The sequence below is a fragment of the Hemitrygon akajei genome, chromosome 3 (genome assembly GCF_048418815.1).
Source record: "Hemitrygon akajei chromosome 3, sHemAka1.3, whole genome shotgun sequence".
NCBI classification, from domain to species: Eukaryota; Metazoa; Chordata; class Chondrichthyes; order Myliobatiformes; family Dasyatidae; genus Hemitrygon; species Hemitrygon akajei.
The window spans coordinates 150,511,190-150,534,163 of record NC_133126.1 but is presented as its reverse complement, the minus strand read 5'-3'; the positions used below and the strand labels follow the sequence as shown (position 1 = coordinate 150,534,163).

The 22,974-nt window shown below is 39.9% G+C and overlaps 1 protein-coding gene across 1 annotated transcript in view; it reads left to right on the top strand.

Annotated features, from left to right (window-relative positions):
• Positions 1-1,428: 1,428 nt before the first annotated feature.
• Positions 1,429-22,974, top strand: part of LOC140724199 (transient receptor potential cation channel subfamily V member 6-like) — a 33,336-nt gene continuing 11,790 nt past the window's right edge. Inside the window, exons 1-9 of the mRNA XM_073038687.1 lie at positions 1,429-1,463; positions 2,171-2,265; positions 6,060-6,182; positions 7,336-7,476; positions 15,606-15,704; positions 17,301-17,473; positions 20,036-20,182; positions 20,598-20,804; positions 21,550-21,636. Coding sequence (XP_072894788.1) covers positions 1,429-1,463; positions 2,171-2,265; positions 6,060-6,182; positions 7,336-7,476; positions 15,606-15,704; positions 17,301-17,473; positions 20,036-20,182; positions 20,598-20,804; positions 21,550-21,636 — 1,107 coding nt within the window. The remainder of the gene's footprint in view (positions 1,464-2,170; positions 2,266-6,059; positions 6,183-7,335; positions 7,477-15,605; positions 15,705-17,300; positions 17,474-20,035; positions 20,183-20,597; positions 20,805-21,549; positions 21,637-22,974) is intronic.

The following is a 22,974-nucleotide window of genomic DNA, read 5'->3' as shown; positions in this document are numbered from 1 at the left end:
TTAATTTTGATATTGTATATTAATTCTTGTGAACAAAACATGAATTCTAATTTACGTTTCTGTAAAAGAAGCAGATAATGTACAACATTTGGACATACATGTAAGTGAAAAGTTAAAAAATTATTTTTGTTAAGTTGATAACATTTTATTCAGATTTTTAAAATCAAATTAACACTTGGATTTAACAGCAACAATTTGCCTGGAAATACAATTCAGATAATGACATATGTAATGAATAGGGAAATAAAAGCCCATTGTAAAGCAGAATGATTTTGAACTTTATTTGTTTCTGCATTACTTATAGGTGTTGCAATAATTCAATATATAATTTTGAGTTGTAATAAATAGAATCATCCAGTGATACCAACAGATAATGCACGTTTGTCTACTAATGCTTTTTATTGTACTTAATTCTCATTTCCTTTATCTCTCTTTGGCACAGTAGAAAATTCATGCAATATAACAAAACAAGGTTTTAATTCTTAATGAATATGCAAATGATGTTAAAATATAAAAGCTTAAAAAAATAGAGGGCAATGGGTAACCCTAGGTCATTTCTAAAGTAAGTACATGTTTGGCACAGCATTGTGGGCTGAAGGGCCTGTATTGTGCAGTAGGTTTTCTATGTAGCAAAGCAGCAGAACTTTGAAATTGTTACCTTCAGTTTATAAGAGAAATAATAAAACATCAGTATTCATCTTAATTAAAGTACTAATCAATAATATCTGCTGTAACTTCATATTCGTGGATTATGGTATTATGAGAGAATTTGCATAGAAAATACCTATAGAATTATTATGGCGAAGAATATTTTTAAAGCATTTGTTTGAATAAATTCAATTGATTGGAAGTGAATGATTTAATACATTTTAATGAAATACTGAGGTGACTTTAAAAATGTTGAACATTTTGATTTTTTTCATTTGTCCAATAAATTGTATCTGTAGATCCATGAGGTTTTTGAAAATAAAGATGATAAAAAGATTATAATTTTCTGGTTCTATTCCATGATTAAGAGATTATATTGTTGTATTAACCTATTGTATATTATCCTGTAAAAATTTTACTCTATATTCACAGATATTACTTCTTAGAAAATTGTTATACTGTATATTTAGTTAATTGTATTATTCTATTAAGATGAACGATTATAATGTGTGCACCCAATACATAGTCACACCCATAACCAACATAAATAGATTTTCCTGGACACACCCACCTTGATTACTGGTTTATTAATTTTGTGAGGAGCAAATCTGGATTTTCCAGCAATTATTACCAATAATTTTGGTCTGATACACAGAGTGCATATGAAAAATAAACTTGTATTATGTTATCTAACTTAAGACAATACTTATAAGATGATTTTTCTTTTTTAAAGGAATCAAGCAGAGCCGAAGGTGCTCAAAGTATTCAAAAAATATCCATATGTATATCACAGTGAACATGAATGATACAGCAAGGTAACCATTTCAAAATCAAAATGTTAAAAACAAAAATAAAACAATATCCAGGGCCAATCACTTAAAATTTAAAGTCATGTAGTCATAGAGTTACATAACATAGAAACAGGCCCCTTGGCCTAACTCATCAAGGACAACCAAGTTATCAATCTAAACTAATCCCATTTCCCTGTATTTGGGCCATATCCCTCTAATCCTTTACTATTCTATTCCCCCTGTCTTAATACCTTTTAGCCATTGTAATGGTACCCATCTCTATCATTTCCTTTGGCAGCTTATTTCTTATACCCACCACCCTTCATGGGAAAATGTTGCCCCTCAGATCTCTTTTAACATACCTCTCTCACGTTAAACCTAGCTCTCTTGTCTTAGACCTCCCCATCCACAGATAAGATGACCATTCATCTTATCCACCCCCTTTATAGGTAAGGGAACAAAATTTTAATTTTAGTTAAATTTAAACAGTTTAAAATACTGTGACAGTCTTTTAAATCCTCACTCTAGTTAATTGAATTTTATTTCTATTTTTGGTTAATCTTCCAGCATCAAATGCTTGGAATTGATCCTCAGAGTAAGTCACTTACTTAAAAGGGAGAATAATTGTTTTGATCTACAGGAAGTAATTTAATTTTAAATGCATTTCAAAAAAGATTTGGAAGAGTTCTAATGATTCATTATTTGAATTACTGGAGAATTTTCTTCTACAGACATGGAAGTGAGTTTTTTAAAGCAGCTCACATAAATGACACTGTCAGTATGAAGTCCTTATTGACGAGTAAAGATTTTGATCCTGCGATTCGAGGTAGGTGCATCGTATCTGAATAAGTTGCAGTGCCTTGGCATAAAACTTCCATCTTCAGCCTTACAGATACTATTTGACCCATTGAGTTCTTCCAGTGGTCTGTTTTCTGCTCCAGGTTCCAGAATCTGCAGTCCCTTTTGTGTTCATTTAAAGTCTTCATTATTTTCTGCATTTTACGTTTCTTCTCCTCACTTTTAAACTTCTAATAATATTTATAAATTAACACTGTATAAATCAAGCAGAGAAATAGAACTTACTTAATAGGAGCAATTTGTAGCTGCTATTTAGCAACATCTTGAATGCAATTGAGGTTAATTCTTCCATAAAAACACAAATTGCTGGCAGAACTCAGCAGGCCAGACAGCATCTATGGGAGGAGGTAGTGATGACGTTTCAGGCCAAAACCCTTCATCAGGAGTGAAGTAACATGGGATGGTCGAGGGGGGATAAGAAGTGGGGGGAGGGATGAAGTAGAGAGCTGGGAAGTGATAGGCTGAAGGGAAATGGGCTAGGGCAAAGGTGGAGAATTATGGGAAATAAAAGAGAAAAAAAGGGGGGAGAGATTATAGTGAGGGGGGATAAAGAGAGAGGAAGAGAACCAGACTAAAATAATAGATAGGGATGGGGTAAGGGGGGGGGGGCAGGGGTATCAGGAGGTCTGTGAGTAGAATGTTCATGCCGGCAGGAAGGAGACTTCCTAGGCGGGAGAAAACCTCCATCAACCTGAGTGTGGCCTCATCTTGACGGTAGAGGAGGCCATGGACAGACATATCGGAGTGGGAGTGGTCTGTGGAATTGAAGTGTGTGGCCACAGGAGGTTCCCACCACTGCGGGAGGACTGAGCACCGGTGTTCGGCGAAATGGTCTCCCAGTCTGCGGCGGGTCTCCCTAATGTATAAATGGCCACATCGGGAGCACCGGATACAGTATATCACCCCAGTTGACTCGCAGGTGAAGTGGTGCCTCACCTGAAAGGACTGTCTGGGGCCTGGGATGGTGGTGAGGGAAGAAGTGTGGGGGCAGGTGTAGCACTTCTTCTGTTTGCAGGGATAAGTGCCTGGAGGGAGGTCAGTGGGGAGGGATGGGGGGGGGGGGTGAATGGACAAGGGAGTTGCGTAGGGAGCGACCCCTGTGGAAAGCTGAGAGTGGGGGGAGGGGAAGATGTCGCTGGTGGTGGGATCCCGTAGGAGGTGGCGGAAGTTACGGAGGATTATACGTTGGATCTGTAGGATGGTAGGGTGATAGGTGAGGACCAGGGGGACTCTATCCTTGGTGGGCTGGCGGGGGGATGGGGTGAGGGCAGAGGTGCGTGAAATACGGGAGAAGCGATGGAGGGCAGAGTTGATAGTGGACGAAGGGAAGCCCCTTTCTTTAAAAAAGGAAGACATCTCCTTTGTCCTAGAATGAAAGGCCTCATCCTGAGAGCAGATGTGGCGGAGGTGGAGGAATTGAGAGAAAGGGATAGCATTTTTGCAGCAGACAGGGTGGGAGGAGGAATAGTCTAGGTAGCTGTGGGAGTCTGTAGATTTGTAGTAGACATCGGTGGATAGGCTGTCTCCAGAGATAGAAACAGAAAGATCTAGAAAGGGGAGGGAGGTGTCGGAAATAGACCAGGTGAATTTGAGGGCGGGGTGAAAGTTAGAGGCGAAGTTAATGAAGTCGACGAGCTCAGCATATGTGCAGGAAGCAGCGTCGATGCAGTCATTGATATAACGTAAGAAATGAGGAGGACAGATACCGGTGTAGGCTTGGAACATAGATTGCTCCACAATCTTCCATAATCTTCTCCTTAACTCTGATTTGAAGCTTTCCTTTGAATGTCAAGGACATCACTTAATAGAAATTGAAAACTGAAAGTATATACTTCAATATTCTACCTTAAAAACTTTCTTTGGAAATAATTTGTTGTTGTTTGACTTCAACTATGAGGAGCTTTTTGTAAATGATGTATACCAATTGATGTGGAAGATACAGCTACGTGAGCAAACAACTATCATCCAATGAAAACCTTCAATTAACTATTGCATGGAAATCGCATATTACTATTAAATTAATAAATTATAGATGAAAGGATGGACAATTAATTGCAGAAGACATTCCAATAGTTGAAACCATCACTTGCATAAATGAAGTTGATGGTAGTTGCTGGAAGTTAATTACCCAGCTCCAGAAAAATGCTACAGCTGTTGCTTGAAGCAATGCCTTCAGCCAGGATGTTTCATACATACCCTTTCCTTCATCAGATAATCAAATATGGAAATATTTGCTGATGAATGCAGTAGGCAATTGCTTTTACAAATCCTAAGAAATTGTAACAGCCCATCTCTACATAGAGTAGGAACTTTTCCAGTGTCTGCAGATTCCTACTTCTTTGCTGCATTCTGTCCAACATCCCTCAAAGCATCTACTATTCACATTTAAGTTCTGAGCATGCCCCTGAGTGATAGACTGGGAAATCAGTGGTATTGTGCTGTTAAATACTCTTGATTTCACCAAAGATTTGAACTCTGTGGGAAAATTCTCAATCAATGATCAGAAATAATTGAATTTGTACCCTAAAGTCTAATTGCCTTTAATCTGCTCCAATTTCCATTTCCATATCCTTACTCGATAACATTTTGTCTTTTTAAATGTCTGAAGGGAAATTAGGAGATGACATTTCCATGGTCCAACAGCAACAAATTGCCTGCTGGAGGAACTCAGCAGGTTGAGCAATCCATTCCTCTCACCAACCTCCCTCACTTTATATTGGTTATCTCTCCTCTCCACTCTCTATCCTAGTGTAGGGTTTCAACCTGAAATCATGACAATTCCTCACCCCCCCCCCCCCAGATGCTGCTCAACCCATTGAGTTCCTCCTGCAGATTCTTTGTTGCTTTAAAATTAAGCATCAATAGTCTCTTGTGGTCTCAATTCTTGTGGTTGCACTCCACTTTCTGAGTAAGAAGTCATTGGTTGAAGAATGCTGTTGATAAAGAGTTGACATCAAAGTCTAATTGAAGGTTTCCAGGAGGTGAAGATACACATGAGGTTCAATTTCTTCAGTACTCCAAAGTGAAAGAATCATCCCCACTGACCAGAAAATATACACTGCAATATTATTCACACTAACGCTGAAAATCTTGGCTGGGAGCATTTTGTAGGCTCATAGAATAATTTTGCAGAGTGAAAGATTTCAGATAATTCATCTTATATTACTTTTTGGTAGGATCACCCAATTAATCCTGATTCTCTGAACTTTACTCTTCGGTGAGCCATGGTCAATTTGCTGCATGTGAGATTTTGTCCCACTCAGGGCTAAAATCTGAAGTGGGATACCAGAGCAATAGTGAGCAGATACTGCCCAATGCAAGATACTGCTGGTGAAAGTAAGCTATACATTTTAACCTGTTGATTTCTGTAGTCACAAATACGACAAATGTACACCGATAAGCCTAATATATTTTGCAATGGAATGACAATGGAAAACATTCTTCCTTTTCATATCATTCCATCCACATTACAATCAAGATTTCAGGAAGTGTAAGGAACGAAGGAAAGAAATTCTAATCCATGATAATAAATAAACTTTGTAATGTTGGACATTAATGATCAACCAGATTATGAATGTTGATCTCTATACCAGTGTCTATGTTACAAAAATATTAAATCATCTTCCTTTTATGGCTGGTTAGCTCATAATATACTTTCTTAAACTACTGATATGTTCACATTTCCAAATAATAATCTAACAGATTTTGTGCTGAGTTGTGCACTAATGCTGAAACTGAAATTTTAAAAATTGTCATTTAAAGGGAACTTAGAAGAAACAATACTACATACTGCATTGTTAAATGGCAATAAGGAAATTGCAGAGTTCATTCTGGATATGATGCCATCATTGATCAATGAGCCAATGACGTCTGACATGTATAGAGGTAATAATTCTCATGGTCTAGGTAGCTTTGACTTCATTAAGACCTCTGCACTAATATAATTGATTTTATTCCAAGATTGTTTCTCAGATTTAGAAATTCAGGTCTTAGTTTATATGTGCAGTATTTATGTAAGCAAACACAATGATATATTTAATGATCATTTTAACATATTCATTGACCACATTTCAAAAGAACCTTACTGGCTAAAACCCTGAGCCTGTAAAGAACAGGTAACAAACTATATAATTGCAATGTGCAACAGAAATACTAGAAACACTCATCAGGTCAGGAAACACCTATGGAAAGAAAAACAGAGAATATGTTAAATAATATTGTTAAATTGAATACTGAGTCCGGAAGGCTTCAACAAGCCTAGATGGAAGTTGAGGTGTGGTTCTTTAAACTTAGGTTGAGCCTCACAGCCTTTGCTTCTGAAGCAGTCTCTCTGGGAGGAGGTTGACTTACTATACTTCCATTCCAGTTTCACAGGTTTAATGGAGGTCATCCTTCCAGCAGGCAATGATTCCCTCTCCATCCCTGATGAGATGGCCCATGTTCCTGACGCACAGTTGGGTGGGCCTTGGGACACAAACCGCAAATGGCTTTTAAAGTGATGAAGAACCAGCGTCTGGATGTTAATGAATTGCTGAGCCTTCTGAACTCTTTCCAACCACCTTCTGTCTTCATGACACATAAAAGTTTAGTTAAAAAAAAACAGAACATTCTTTTATGTGTTTTTATTTTCACTCTCGGTCAGACAATGGTTTATTTTCTGTTGGAATGAATTTTCCCTTTGATGCACCATCAATAACTCTCGGAGACAGGAGGCGAATGATATGCTTTTATTAGCAGCAAGAGACCACCACACAACATCCTGGAGACTGAGGGAGGAACAGTGCCTCCAATCGCCTTTATACAGGGGTCTGTGGGAGGAGCCACAGGAGCAGTCAGCAGAGGGGCGCGTCCAGACAGGTATATGTAGTTCACCACACCCTTCAAGGCAGACAACATCATTATCAGACACGGGGAAGTTTCAGTAAACCTAGCAAAGTCAAAAAGTACCAAGAAACTGAGCAGCACTTTCATGGTCATTTCTTTCATTGTTTACATGAAGCAAATGTCTGTAGTTTCCAATAATTTTCTCAATCTGCAGGTGAAACGCCAATGCACATAGCTGTTCTGAAACAAGATGTGGAAATGGTTAAGGAACTGTTGAAACGAGGAGCTGATGTGATGAATGCACGTGCTACTGGTTCCTGCTTTGTCCCAGGAGAGGAGTGTCAGTGTTACTACGGTAGGACCTAATTTTTGTGAGTGAAGGTGGATATTTTTGTCATGATCTCCAATAGGCCCTAAACACTCTGGACTTCTGGTGTAATTTTATTGAATGATCCTGCTAATTTTAAGGGCTGCATTGTTCCATTAGTGATGTCACCATAAGACCATAAGACAAAGGAGCAGAAGTTGGCCATTCGGCCCATCGAGTCTGCTCCAGCATTTCATCATGAGCTGATCCAATCTCCCCTTTAGTCCCATTCCCCCACCTTCTCACCATAACCCTTGATGCCCTGACTACTCAGATACCTATCAATCTCTGCCTTAAATACACCCAATGACCCGGACTCCACTGCTGCCTGTGGCAACAAGTTCCACAGATTCACCACCCTCTGGCTAAAATTTTTTTTTCGTATCTCTGTTCTGAATGGGCACCCTGCAATCCTCAAGTCATGTCCTCTCGTACTAGACTCCCACACCATGGGAAACAACTTTGCCACATCCACTCTGTCCATGCCTTTCAACATTCGAAATGTTTCTATGAGGTTCCCCCTCATACTTCTAAACTCCAAGGAGTACAGTCCAAGAGCAGTCAAACGTTCCTCATATGTTAACCCTCTCATTCCCGGAATCATTCTAGTGAAACTTCTCTGAACCCTCTCCAACGTCAGCACATCCTTTCTTAAATAAGGAGCCCAAAACTGCACACAGTATTCCAAGTGAGGTCTTACCAGTGCCTTATACAGCCTCAAAATCACACCCCTGTTCCTATACTTTATTCCTCTAGAAATGAATGCCAACATTGCATTCGCCTTCTTCGCCACTGACTCAACCTGGAGGTTAACCTTAAGGGTATCCTGCACGAGAACCCCCAAGTCCCGTCACAATCATTACTTGAAAAATTTAATTGGATCAAAGATCTGCTGGAAGTCCAAACCATAACCAGAAAATGCCTGAATCACACTGGAAGTGAGGCAGCATGTATTGTGCAAAATGCAGATTAGAGATTCAAATCAAAGAACCTTCATCAGAACAATCTACTCTTATATCAATTAATAATCAGAGAATGAGGCAGTAGGTGGATTAGCCAATCAATATGCTTAATAGATCCATTATGAGGGTTTATGCACAACATCAGACTATTCATCTTCTCAAGATTTTGTGCTATTCATTGGGAGGTAGTGCACTTGTTTTTATACATTAATAGAACTCTACTGGACAGTTAATTGATAGAAAAAAAACAAGTCTGGCTGCATAACTAAGTTCGGAAAAGGTGAAGTATGGCCTGAAGCGACATAGACCATAAGACCATAAGACAAATGAGCAGAATTAGGCCAGTTGGCCCATTGACTCTGCTCTGCCATTTCATCATGGCTAATCCATTTCCCTCTCAGCCCCATTCTCCTGACTTCTTTCCTTAACCTTATACATCCTGACTAATCAAGAACCTATCAATCTCCACCATAAATACACCCAATGACCTGGCCTCCACAGCCACTTCTGGCAATGGATTCCACAGATTCACCACCCTTTAGCTAAAGAAATTCCCCCTCATCTCCATTCTAAATGGACGTCCCTCTATCCTGATGCTTGTCCTCTGGTCCTTGACTGCTTTATGATAGAAAACATTCTGTCCACATCCACTCTACCTAGGCCTTTCATCATTTCATTGAGATTGTCCCCTCATTCTTCTCAACTCCAGTGAGTAAAGGCCTAGAGCCATCACTCGTTCTGCTAAAACAAAAATAATAAGAAAAGAACCTGGACGGACAACCCGGCATCGACCTAGGCTCTAGAAATGACAACAGCAAAACCAGCCCTGTTGACCCTGCTAAGTTCCCCTTAATAACATCTGGGGACTTGTGCCAACACTGGGAGAGCTGTCTCACAGACTAGTCAAGCAACAGCCTGACATAGTTGTATTGACAGGATCATATGCTACAGTTAACATTCCAGATTCCACCATCACCAATCCTAGGTATGTACTGTCTCACTTGTGTTGGCGTGTGGCCAAGTGGTTAAGGCGTTCGTCTAGTGATCTGAAGGTCGCTAGTTCGAGCTGAGGCTGCATGTGTGACTTTGAGCAAGGCACTTAACCACATATTGCTCTGCGATGACACTGGTGCCAAGCTGTATAGGTCCTAGTGCCCTTTCCTTGGACAACATCGGTGGCGTGGAGAGGGGAGACTTGCAGCTTGGGCAACTGCCGGTCTTCCATAAAAAAAAATCCTTGCCCAGGCTTGCGCCCTGGAAACTTTCCAAGGTGCAAATCCATGGTCTATCAAGACTAACAGAAACCTACACTACATGGTCTCACTGGCAGGACAGACCTATCAGAGGTGGTGGTACAGTTGTATACAGTGGAGAGAGGGTTGCCCTGGCAACCCTCAACATTGACTCTGGACCCCATGAAGTCTCATGGCACCAGGTTAAACATGGGCAAGGAAGCTTCCTGCTGATTATCACGTACTGTCCTCCCTCAGCTGATGAATCAGTACTTCTCCATGTTGAGCAACACTTGGAGGAAGGAGGCACTGAGGGTGACAAGGGCACAGAGTGTACAGTGGGTGAGGAACTTCAATGTCCATCACCAAAAGTGGCTCAGTAGTACCACCTCAGACCGAGCTGGTCAGGTCCTACTGGACTGGGACTACAGCAGGCGCTAAGGGAACCAACGAGAGGGAAAACACACTTGACCTCATTCTTACCAACCTACCTGTCACAGAAGTATCTATCCATGACAGCATTGGTGGAAGTGACCACCGTACCATATTTGGGAAATTAAATCCCATCTCCACATTGAAGAAGCCCTCCACCACATTGTGTGGCACTACCAGTGTACTAAATGGGATAGACTTCAAACAGATCTAGCAGCCCAAGACTGGGCATCAATGAGGCACTGTGGGCCATCAGCAGCAGCAGAATTGTACTCAACTACAATCTGTAACCTCATGGCCCGGCATATCCCCCACTCTAACATTACCACCTGGTCAGGGGATCAACCCTGGTTCAATGAAGAGTGCAGGAGGGCATGCCAAGAACACCAGGCATACCTCAATATGAGACGTCATGATACAGGACTACTTGCATGATAAACACCGTAAGCTGCATGTAATAGACAGAGCTAAGTGGTTCCACAGCCAATGAATCATATCTAAGCTCTGCAGTCCTGCCACATCCAGCCGTGAATGGTGGTGGACAGTCAAGTAACTCACTGGAGGAGGAGGCTCCACAAATATCCTGATCCTCAATGATAGGGGAGCCCAGCACACCTGTGCAAAAGATGAGGCTGAGGCAGTAACAACAAACTTCAGCCAGAAGTGCCAAGAAGATGATCCAGTTTGCCCTCTCCAGAAGTCCCCAGTATCGCAGATGTCAGTATGTTGTAGACAATCTGATTCAGTCCACGTGATATCAAGAAACAGCTGAAAGCACTGGATACTGCAAAGGCTTTGGACGCAGACAAAATCCCACCAATAGTCCTGAAGAACTTGCCATACTTGCCATACCACTAGCCAAGCAGTTCCAGTACAGCTACAACACCAGCATCTACCAAGCAAAATGGAAAATTGCCCAGGTATGTCCTGTACAAAAAAAACTGGACAAGTCCAACCCTGCCTTTTAAGCCTGCTCTCAAGCATCAGCCAAGTAATGGAAGGGGTCATCAACAGTGCTATCATGCAGTACCTGCTTACGGATGCCCAGTTTGGGTTCTGTCAAGGCCACTCACCTCCTTGGTCCAAACATGGTCCAAAGAGCTAAATACCAGAGGTGAGGTGAGAATGATAGCCCTTGATATCAAGGCAGCGTTTGACCGAGTATGGAATCAAGGTGCCCTAGCTCAAATGGATTCAATGGGAATTAGAGGGAAAACCCTCCACTGGTTGGAATCATACCTGACACAAAGGAAGATGGTTGGGGTCGCTGGAGGTCAATCATCTCATCCTCAGGACATCACTGCAGGAGTTCCTCAGGGAAGTGTCCTAGGACCAACCATCTTCAGCTGCTTCATCAATGACCTTCCTTCCGTCATAAGGTCAGAGGGGGATGTTTGCAGATGACTGCACAATGTTCTGCACCATTCGTGACTCCTCAGATAGTGAAGCAGTTCATACCCAATTGCAGCAGGACATGGACAATATCCAGGCTTGGGCTGACAAGTGGCAAGTAACATTCAAGTTGTGCAAGTGCTAGGCAATGACCATCTCCAACAAGAGAGGCTCTAACCATCGTCCCTTGACATTCAGCGGCATCACCATAACTGAATGCCCCACTATCAACATCCAGTATAAGGAAGCCCACTTGATTGGTACCCCTTCCATTATCATCCAGTCCCTCTAACATCAACGAAGTTGCAGCAGTGTATATCATCTACAAGATGCACTGCAACAACACACCAAAGATCCCAAGGCAGCCCCTTCCAGACCCACGACCACTATCATCTAGAAGGATAAGAACAGCAGATACCTGGGAACACCACCACTTAGAAATCCCCCTTCAAGTCACTCACCATCCTGACTTGGAAACATATCACCATACCTACATGTTGCTGGCTCAGAATCATGGAATTCCCTTCCTAACAGCACTGTGGGTGTACCTACACCTCAGGGACTCTAGAGGTTCAAGAAGGCAGCTCATCACCGGCTTCTCAAGGGCAACTAGGGATGGGCAATAAATGCTTGTTTAGCTGGTGATGCTCACATCCCGAAAATGAATTTTAAAAAATACAATAAATCTTTCATTCTGGGGATTGTTCTTGTGAACCCTCTCCAATATCAGCAACCCTTCCTTAAACAAGGGGCCTAAAACTGCTCACAATTCTCCAAGTGAGGTCTCACCATTGCCTTTTAAACCCTCAGCATTACATCCTTGCTTTCATATTCTAGTCTTCTCATAATGAATGCTTTCCTCACCACTGAGTCAAGCTGTAATTAACCTTTTGGAATTCTACACAAGGACTCCCAAGTCCCTTTACACCCCAGATTTTTGAATTTTATCTCCAGTTAGAAAATAGCCTATGTCTTATTCCTTCTACCAAAATGCATGATGACACACTTCCCTACACTATATTCCATCTGCAACTTCCTTACTCATTCTCCTAATCTATCTAAATCCTTCTACAGCCACCCTGCTTCCTCAACACTACTTGCCCCTTCACTTATCTTTGTATCATCCGCAAACTTGGCCACAAAGCCATCAATTCCATCATCCAAATCTTTGACATACAATGTAAAAGAAGCGGTTCCACATCCTGGCTACTATTCAGAGGCCTGTATATAACTCCCATTGGATCATTTTACCTTTGCAGTTTCTTAACTTAACCCACAAGGATTCTATATTTTCCAATCCTCTTTCACCTCTTTCTAAGGATTTGATTTCTTTTTTTACCGACAGAGCCATGCCTACCCATCTGCCTACCTGCCTGTCCTTTTGATACAATGTGTATCTTTGGATAACTATAATCCCAACTATAATCTTCTTTCAGCCACAACTCTGCGATGCCTACAATGTCATACCTGTCAAGCTCTACTGCATGTGTTCAAATATAACATCTTCAGTCCTGTATCTATCACAGTTTTCGATTTTGTCCCCCCGTTACACTGCATCTCAACCCACTGACTGCAATTTTGCCCTATCATCTGCCTGTCCTTGACAATCTCACTACACATTGACTCGGCTTGTAAACCAAGAGCCCTCTCCTCTACCCTATCACTCTGGTTCCCATCCCCCTGCCAAGTTAGTTTAAACCCTCCCCAACAGTTCTAGCAACTAGCTTGCAAGGTTATTGGTCCCCCTTGGGTTCAGGTGTAACACGTCTTTTTTGTACAGGTCATATTTTCCCCAGAAGAGATCCCAGTGATCCAGATTGAATTGCTGCCCCCCTGCACCAGTTTCTCAGTCATGCACTGATCTGCTAAATCATCTTATTATTACCCTCTCTGGTGTGTGGCACAGGCAGAAATCCAGAGATTACCACCCTGGAGGTCCTGCTTTTCAGCTTTCTGCCTAGAATGTTATGGACCTGATCTGGGACGTCTTTGACCCTTGCCCCTTGGGGGCAACACACCATTTGGATACCACATTCCTCTAACTATAGAATCCCTTATCACTACCGCAGTCCTCTTCTCATCCCTTCCCTTCTGAGCCACACCACCAGACTTGGTGCCAGAGATCTGGTTGCCTCAGTTTCCACCGCACCACCCCCCTCCATAATTCAACTCCTCAACACTATCCAAAATGGTATACTTATTATTGTGGAGAACAGCCACAGGGGTAGTCTGTATTGGCTGCCCATTGCACTTTCCTCTCCCCAGAGTCAAACATTTACATGTGTCCTGCAACTTAGGGGTGACTACCTCCCTGAGGCTCCTCTCCATCGCCTCCTCAGTTTCCTGTATGGGCCGAAGGTCATTGATCTGTAGTTCCAGTGCATTAACACACTCTCTGAGGAGCTGCAGCTCAGTGCACCTGGTGCAGATGTGGTTATCTGGGAGGCCCCAATTCCCCCCATCTCCCACAAAAAACACAACACATCCCCCGGAGCCATTCTCCTTGCTCTAACTATGCGCTAACAGGTGAAGAAGGATGAATGAAGAAGAAGAAGAAGAAGAAGAAACTCACCAGATACTTAGCTCGCCCAAACCTGTTCTCACTGAAACCTGATGAGCCAAAGCGTCCACACTCTAACCCTGATCCACTCACACAATAGCAACCCCAAAAATGTCCACTCCACTTGTATTTTTATTTGTCCTTGCTAATGATTCACAACTGTCTCGTTAAAATAAAAAACAAAATCCTGGGAACCTGCTTTTTTAAATCTCTTGGTCCCAGACCTGTGTGAGGACTCCTCCACTGATTTGACTGTGACTGCGCCACTGAAAGAAGCTTGCTTGGAAACTATGGCACACAAAATGTGCTGACTGCCCCCATTTGCTTCTTTTAAACTCTCTGCTTCTATGCAATCCAATGTCTCCTCAGAAATTATGGTGCTCAAAATGGATAAATGAATTGTGCTAGAAATACAAGAGGCTGTAGAATCAGAAGGTATATGGCATTCACGATGAAGGTCTATTCTCACAAGGGTTCTTCCCTTTGATAACCAGTAATACCTTTAGAGGAACAGTGCCAGTGGTGTTAATGTAGTCTTACGTTGACTGTGATGGCTCTATTGCTTACACTCGAGCATCCTTAGCTTTCAGTTAAAAGCTTATGAATCCTTCCTACATACAAAAATTCAAGATGTACCCTGCAGTGTAGAACTGAAGGAATATGGCCTTGTTACAATTGCTGAATTTAAACTTGACTCTTTAAAGACTTTACTGACAACTAACTGGCAAAGTATACCACTATGTCCTTTTGAAGTACATCGTAGATGCTCCCAATGCCCTGGCCAATGTTTCTCTCAGAAGTCTAAAATATAATTTATCCAACCAACCAAGGAAGCATTCTACTGTATTGTAACAGCTCACAAGGTCATAATTTACATGAAAAGTACATGAGAGGTAATTAGTGAATATTGGCCTCTCCCAACTGCTGCTTTCTCACCAAAGGTAAGATTCAAAAATTCAAAATGCATTTATTATCAAAGAATGTATAAATTATACAACCTTGAGATTTGTTTGCTTACAGACAGTCGCAAAGCAAGGAACCTGAAAGAGCCCATTTTTTAAAAAAAAGACCAACTCCCAGTGCCCACAGAGAAAGAGAAAAAATAAACACAAAACAAATCATGCAGACCATGACCATGGTAAGACAGGTAACTGGGAAATTCCACACAGAAATTTAGTCTCTTAACATTTGTGGAATCCGTTTCTATGTCTAACTCTGGGATTAAAGATGGAATTAGCTTTATTGTGAAACTGCTGATCAGTGGTATTCTGGCAGACTGGCCTGAGAGGTTTTAAGGCATAAAGAAGCAAAGTTACAGATATAAAGGTTCTTAACAATCATAGACTGATGTGGAATAATCATTTTTTTATTTATTTCAATAATACTGAAATTTCTGCAGGAATTATGGAAACCCTTTCAGAAGGATTTATTTGTGTGCACATTCTGTTTGAAACAACTGTTTTATTTGGTTAAGAATAGTTTATGATTCATTTTCACACTGAATGTTCAGTCACTTTTCCGTCATATTTTTACGTGTAGGTGAATACTTGTTGTCATTTGCCGCATGCATTGGCAATGAAGAAATTGTCCGAACTCTTATTAAACACTGTGCTCCACTGGAAGCCCAGGACTCTTTAGGCGAGTATTTCATCAATATCCCAGTAGTTTTTTCATACAACAACCAAGTTACGCCTAATTTACATGAAAAAGCCTTTGGTATCTGCACTGATTGTATTTTGTCGAAAACACCTTGGAAATGGGCTTTTCAGTCCATTGTGTCCATTCCAACCAACACGAACCCTTCTGCAACAGTCCCATTTTTAAATTTTGTATCCCCATGAACCCCTTCCCCCCCCCACTGCATCTACCCTACCCTATTTCTTCTGTCACCCAACTATATGAGAGTCATCTTTGAGATGTGGAAGGAAAATGGTGAACTGAAATGAAACCAGGATGAACATCTAATGAGGGTAGGTTCATCAAGCTGAAGCTTTTCTGTTTGGAACAAAGGAAGATGAGAGGTGACTTGATAAAGGGTTATCAGACGATAAGATGGAGTGGACATCCAGTGTTTTTTTTCCTAGTGCAGAAATGGTGAATACAGGAGAGCATAACTTTAAGGAGGAGAGTATAGGGGGGATGTCAAAAGCAGGTTTGTCACACAGAGTAGCACCCTACCAGTGGTGATGGTAGAGGCAGATAAATTAGGGACATTTAAGAGGCTTGTGGATGAAAGAAATATAGAGGACTATGTAGGAGGGAAGGGTTAGGTTGATTTTAGAATAGATTAAAGTTCAGCACAGTATTGTGGGCCAAAGGGCCTGTTCAGTGTTGTACTGTGCAATGTTCTATGAAGCATGCAAAGTCATTAAGAGAACTTGCAAACTCCACACAACCAATAACCAAGGTCGGGGTCAAACTTAAGACTCTGGAGCTGTGGCTGCTATTTGTATTGAGAAAAATTAATATTTTTAAAAGGTTTCAAAGTTATAGTGTCACGTCATTAGACAAATTCTTTTGTAGGTGGAACAAGTAAATCAGAGTAGTAACAATGAACCACAGCATAATGTTACTCTAATCATCTGTAGTTTAACATACATTAGACTGGGATGCCCTTCATAAAAACTATGACAATTGATTTGATTGACCAAGAAGTTAAGGAATAAAGCATCAATAACATCCTTCGCACCTGCGTACTTCATTTTATCTCCACTTGCCTTCCCTAATCTGACCTCAGATTTCCAGCCTACCCTTATAATTCATAGTGCCGTTCTGTAGGAATGGCTAAGTGCACGTTGATTACTATTTCCCACAAAGGAGCTAGGAACTGTCAAGAAATGCACCCCAGCTTTCTCTTGGTCTAGGTAAGAGCTCTTTGTGACATAACCTTTTGCAAATGGACACTTTTTCATAAACACTTGATGATAACCATCACAATCCCTACATCACTTTTCTGAATGCAAACATACAGACATAAAAAATTCAATAACATAGCTGTTTAGTTGTATTTGTAAAGCACCAATTACGGTAATTCACCCTCTTCCATTGACATGGTAAATCTATACACACATGCGTACTTAATTCAGGTTATTATTAAAACTCTGAACAACTGTACTCACTGAAGTAATACTGAAGGCATTAGAAATCATATCAATATTATTTTTATATGTCTTACCTGGGTGCTCAAGGTAAATATTTTTGATTATGGTTAAAATTGAGAATTCTTTTGTACAGGTAACACAGTGCTTCATGTATTAGTCCTACAACCAGAAAAAGAGCAGGCATATTCCATGTATGATCTCATTACCTCTCTCGTATCTGAGAAACATTATCAATTTGTTGAGAACATAGTGAACAATGATGGCTACACACCGCTGAAGCTTGCAGCAGCTGAGGGGGACTTTGTGGTAGGTAAACTACATCATTTCCATAAAAAAAAGTAGACTGATCTGTACAACAAGCACTAATTGGAAAAATATTAGAGGATCAAAGATCTTGTTGACCTTGGTGCAGTTGGTAATGTTCCCTTCTCTGAGTCAGATAGTCTTGGGCTGCATCCCCTTTGAAGTTCTTGAGCACAAAAATACATTGGATCAATGCAGTAATGGCTAAGAACAAAGGCCAAGTTTTCCCTTTCAGATCAATGTAAAATGGAAGTATTTTGAGGAGTGATAAAGTTCATCTTGGCCAGTATTTATGTCTCAATGACTTAGAATCATAAAACCATACAATGCAGAGTTGAATTCATTTGGCTCACTTCATCCATGCCAACTGTGATGCCTTTCTACACTAATTGTGTTTGCTCACATTAGGTCTAGAAGCCTCAATGCATTTCCTCACCAAGTACGCGTCCAAATACGTTTTAGAGTCAACTGGATCTTGCTCTGCAAAAAATTTGTCACAGCATATCCATTGAAAATGCATCACAAGGTGTAACCTCAAATCAGAAAATCAGTTTGTTTAATGTATTGCTTTCAAAATATATCTCCATCTAACCTTGTAGACAACTTCCAAACATTCAAAAGAATGCATTATTTGAATCACAGAGTTATACATCATAGAAACAGGCACTTCACCCACCCCATTTAAGCTGAATGTCTCTTATGTAGTATCATTAAATGGCAACTATATTTCATCTTCATTCATATCTTCATCATATTCATTTTAAGATTTTCTAACTTCTGGCCTGACTTGCATGAAATGTTGTTGATTTGGTTTATGATTTGGTCCCAGTAGCACAATATTTGTAACCAAAGGCAGAAATAAATACTCATAGAATAATTGTAGGAATAGAACAGCTTTTCTATATAGCCTTCATTTAATGTAAAGCTTTTGTAACTTAATTACCTCCCTGGAAAATGACATCGGACAAAATAATCGAAGTCTGTAGTTCTCAAACCATCTGGGCAAATGTGGATCTATCAGTGTTTCATCGCTAAGTAGTAATAATTTTGGTCACCAATTTTGCATTTATCATTTTTGTTTGGTGACCTGTTTTTTCCAATCCACCTTGTTTATTTTTTTCAAGGGAAGTTTTCTGCCCATTTGACTTTGCATCATTTTCTCTTTCTTCTTTCTCCCACCATTACTCAGTGTTTCCTGCAAATATTCTTCTTTTAGTTTCAACTTTAGTGGGTTTAGTTGCATGCAGAGACTTGGAAAACACATTTCTCTTGCTGCACCATTCACATTCAAAATATTACATGCTCAATATCTTCAAATGCTATTACCTAATCTTTCCTTGATTTTCTTCCCGCATTGTTGGTTTCAAGTTAATATGAAACACAAGTTCTGCGTTAGTGCATGGTTAGCTTTTCACTCAGACCACGAAGGACATGAGGAACACTTAACACAAATTTTAAGAACAATGAAATGTTTCATAAGGTGGAATGTTTCAGTAGTCTAAATCTTAGACTATAAGATGTAAGGTATATGAGCAGAATCAGGCCATTTAAGTCTGCTTTGCCATTCCATTGTGGTTGATATATTATCCCTCTCAAGACCATTCTGCTTTATCCCCATAATTTTTGATGCTATGCCCGATCAGTAAATCTCTGCTTTAAATATACCCAATCACTTGGCCTTCACGGCCATATTGGTATTGTATTCCACATATTCAGCACTCTCTGGCTAAAGGAATTCCTCCTAATCTCTGTTTGAAATGGATATCCTTCTATTCTGAGGCTGTGCCCTCTGGTCCTGAACACACTCACTGTAGGAAACATTTTCTTTCCACATCTGTTCTATGTAGGCCTTTCAATATCCAATAGCTTCACTGAGATCCTCCTTCAATCTTCTGAACTTTAACAAGTTCATCAAGTGCCCAGAGCTATCAAACGCTCCTCAAATGATTCTTGTGAATCTTCTCTGGACCTTCTCCAATGCCAGCATACTTTTTCTTAGACAAGGGTCCCAAAACTCCTCACAATACTCCAAGTGTGGTCTGACCAATGCATTGTAAAGCCTCAGCATTTTTTTACACCTTTGATTTTATATCCTAGTCCTCTTGAAATTAATGCTAACATTTCAATTGACTTCCTCACCGCCTCCTCAACCTGCAAGTTAACCTTTAGGGAATCCTGCAAAAAGACTTCCAAGTCCCTTTGCACTTCTGATTTTTGAATTTTCTTCCCTTTCAGGAACTAGTCTACACCTTTATTCTTTCTACCGAAGTGCTTGACCATACACTGTCCTACACTATATCCCACCTGCCACTTCTTTGACCATTTTCCTAATCTGTCTAAGTCCTGCAGCCTCCTGCCTTCCTCAACACTACCTGCCCCTCCACTTATCTTCACATCATCCACAAACTTGGCCACAAAGCCATAAATTCCATCATCCAAATCCTAGACGTAAGTAAAATATGAAAAGAATTAGTCCCAACACCAACCCCTGCAGAACATTTCTTCATTTAAGGAAAGTTCTTTTGCAGATTTAGTGTAATAGTTTAACTCCATTTTCTTCCACAGATGTTCAACTATTTGGTTCAAAAGCAAAAGAAAATATACTGGACAATGGGTACAATTTCTTACTGTGTTTATGACCTCACTAACATTGATACATGGGGCGATCAAAAATCAGTTCTGGACATCATAACGACAAGCAGGAATAGTGAAGTAAGTGTGTGATCTGAGCTGACAGAAATTTGCTGCATTGGTTAGTGATGCAATTCATTTCTATGGGTGAGTTTTTCATATTGCATCACATCTTCCATTTTAAAATATATTCTTAAATATTTCAAGTGTATGGATTTAATAAAGTTTGTCACCAGTTGAATTCTATATTTAGCAAATCACAAAAGTGGCAGCAAGATGAGGGGATTCACAGATGTTTTTAGATTTTTTCTAGCATTTTACTTTACTTAATTTTTAATGCTTTTTGTGCCCAAGAACCAGTAAAGGCATTGGTAAAGTTGAAATTATGGAAATAATAATGTGTAAATTCACCTCGCCTTAGCTGTAGGAAAACAGATTAAAGTTGTGATAAAGAAAGAAACAAATGAACAGGCATTAATTAGCCTTATTTTCATAGGTTCGCAAACTTGTTGATGCTAAGCCAGTGAAAGAGCTATTACATCAAAAATGGAATTCATTTGGCTATAAGTATTTCCTCATATGGATGTTCTCCTATATTATGTACATCATTATATTCACAGTCTCCAGCCTCTATCGGCCTCTGAAGCCAATTCCACCGGGGTTATCTGACAATCTCACCATCAGAACACAGAAGACTTTGGCGGTAAGTACAAACACTTTGTGGTTGAGACTTATCCTGATATCTGGAAACACAAGAGACTACAGATGTTGGAATCTAAAGCATAAAACAAATTGCTAGAAAAACTCTATGGGTTGGGCATCATCTCTGGAATAAAAGGCCAAGTGACATTACTCATTTGTTAGCCTTTTACCAAAGGCTGTAATAAACTTAAAAACATTATTTTCAAAGGAAACTTCAAACTTTATAATTTGGAAACAAGTATTTTGCGCTAAAATAATGTACTACAGTTTAATTAAGCACTTCTAACAGGAAACCCTTAAAGTGAAACAAAAAGGGTAATAGGATAACTAGTTCTGTAACATTTCAGAGAATGATATAAAGATCTACAAGATTTTCCTGCAGCATTCATAACAATGAATACATTTAAAATTGATATCAACTCATGCAAAGACAAGGTTAAAATTGTTGTTTTTAATGCTAAAATAATTAAATTACAACAGATTTCTATTGTGAGAGTAAGTGTTCAGCATGGACCAGAAGGGCTGAGATGACCTGTTTCCGTACAGTAATTGTTATATGGTTATATTCAAGTAGATGTGCTTTGTTGACATTGTGCATTGTTCTTCATTTGAACTTTAGATGCAAATCTAATTTCAACAATGTGTATAGTACTAAACATTGTACAGAGTCAAGAGTTATTTTTACCTTAGTGTGCAATTACCACTTTCCTTTGTAATAACAGTGAACCTTTTAAAAATTATTTCAGGAATCTTATCAAACAAAAGAAGACTACTTGAGACTTGTTGGTGAATTAATTACCATCATTGGAGCATTGGTAATACTTATTAGTGAGGTATGTCACAGGCCTTTGTTACTCCAGATTTGAAAGTAACTTTGTTGTTTGCAGAAAGCCGAGTCAGGTGAGAAACATTCTTTGACTGTTCAGCTATACCATCTGTTGGGAAGAGGACAAGCAGACAATGCAGAGTAGCAAATGATCAGTAATTGAGAGTGACAGGATCTGCACAAGAACTAAGATTCAATTAGTTTAAAAAATAATTTTATTTAATGACAGAATCTCTCTGTCGTATGTTAGGAACTACCTCAGAGCTATGGCACGCAGTGCAGTAGAACGATAGGATGCAGGGGAACAGCAATGAATTAATTATTTATAAATTCTCTTCTTCGGATGTACTATTATAGTAAAATTTACAATGGGTTATTAACAAGAATATTGGTCCAGTAATGATTCAAATTATCCATTCCCAACAGCAAGTATATCTGCGATAGATATAACACAACCATGGACACAATTGTTTGGCGCCTATCCTCTGTACAACCCCAGAGACTCTCAATCCTGGTTAGTCTAAGAGCAAAACTTGCCATGACTGTGATTGATCAAAGAATCCAATAAAGAGATTGCTGCTTATTGCTTGTTGCCAATTCCCAGTACAAATGTCTCAATCTCAGTGCCTTCAAAAGTCACAAAAATAATCCAGATGACCTCACTGGTAACAACAACTAATTCAGCTAGGCACAGGCATCATATGCGTTGTCAGTAGAACAAGCTGTTTCACTTATGTCCTCAAGGTCATATGCTGATAGCAAGTCTGGGGTGGTAATTTTATAAATTGTCAAAATTCCCCAAAGTACTAATAATTATTGCTAACATGCACACTTCTGTGACCTATTGTTTCTGTTAACAGCCAAAGGTTTCACATTCTGCTCATTCAGCTCAAATCTGACAAGATCTTCCACCTCATACAAGTGATTGATTACTTTCCAAGCAGTTTTCATGTCATATTCATTTTAAGGCAATGTAGCATCCTAGCGTTCTTTGACACAAACCCAAGACCTTTCAAGCTCTGTTAGTCAGTCAGACTGTTCTGCTGCACACAATGACTGTGTACATTTACTGTGCCTTGAAAAAGTATTCGTGCCCCACATCTATTTTCACATTTTACTGTCTTGATTTCTAAATTTAAGATATATTGAAATAGGATTTTTGAGCTAATCTATTGTGCATCATGTCAAATCAAAAGAAAAATTCCAAGGCCTGTAAACAATTCACTGAAAAATTAAAACCAAAATTGTGAGGCAGGAGAAGTATTCATACCCTTTGAAATTACTACGCTAAAATTCCTTAGGTGCAATTTACTGTATGTATTACCTTACCAACTCACCCACTTTG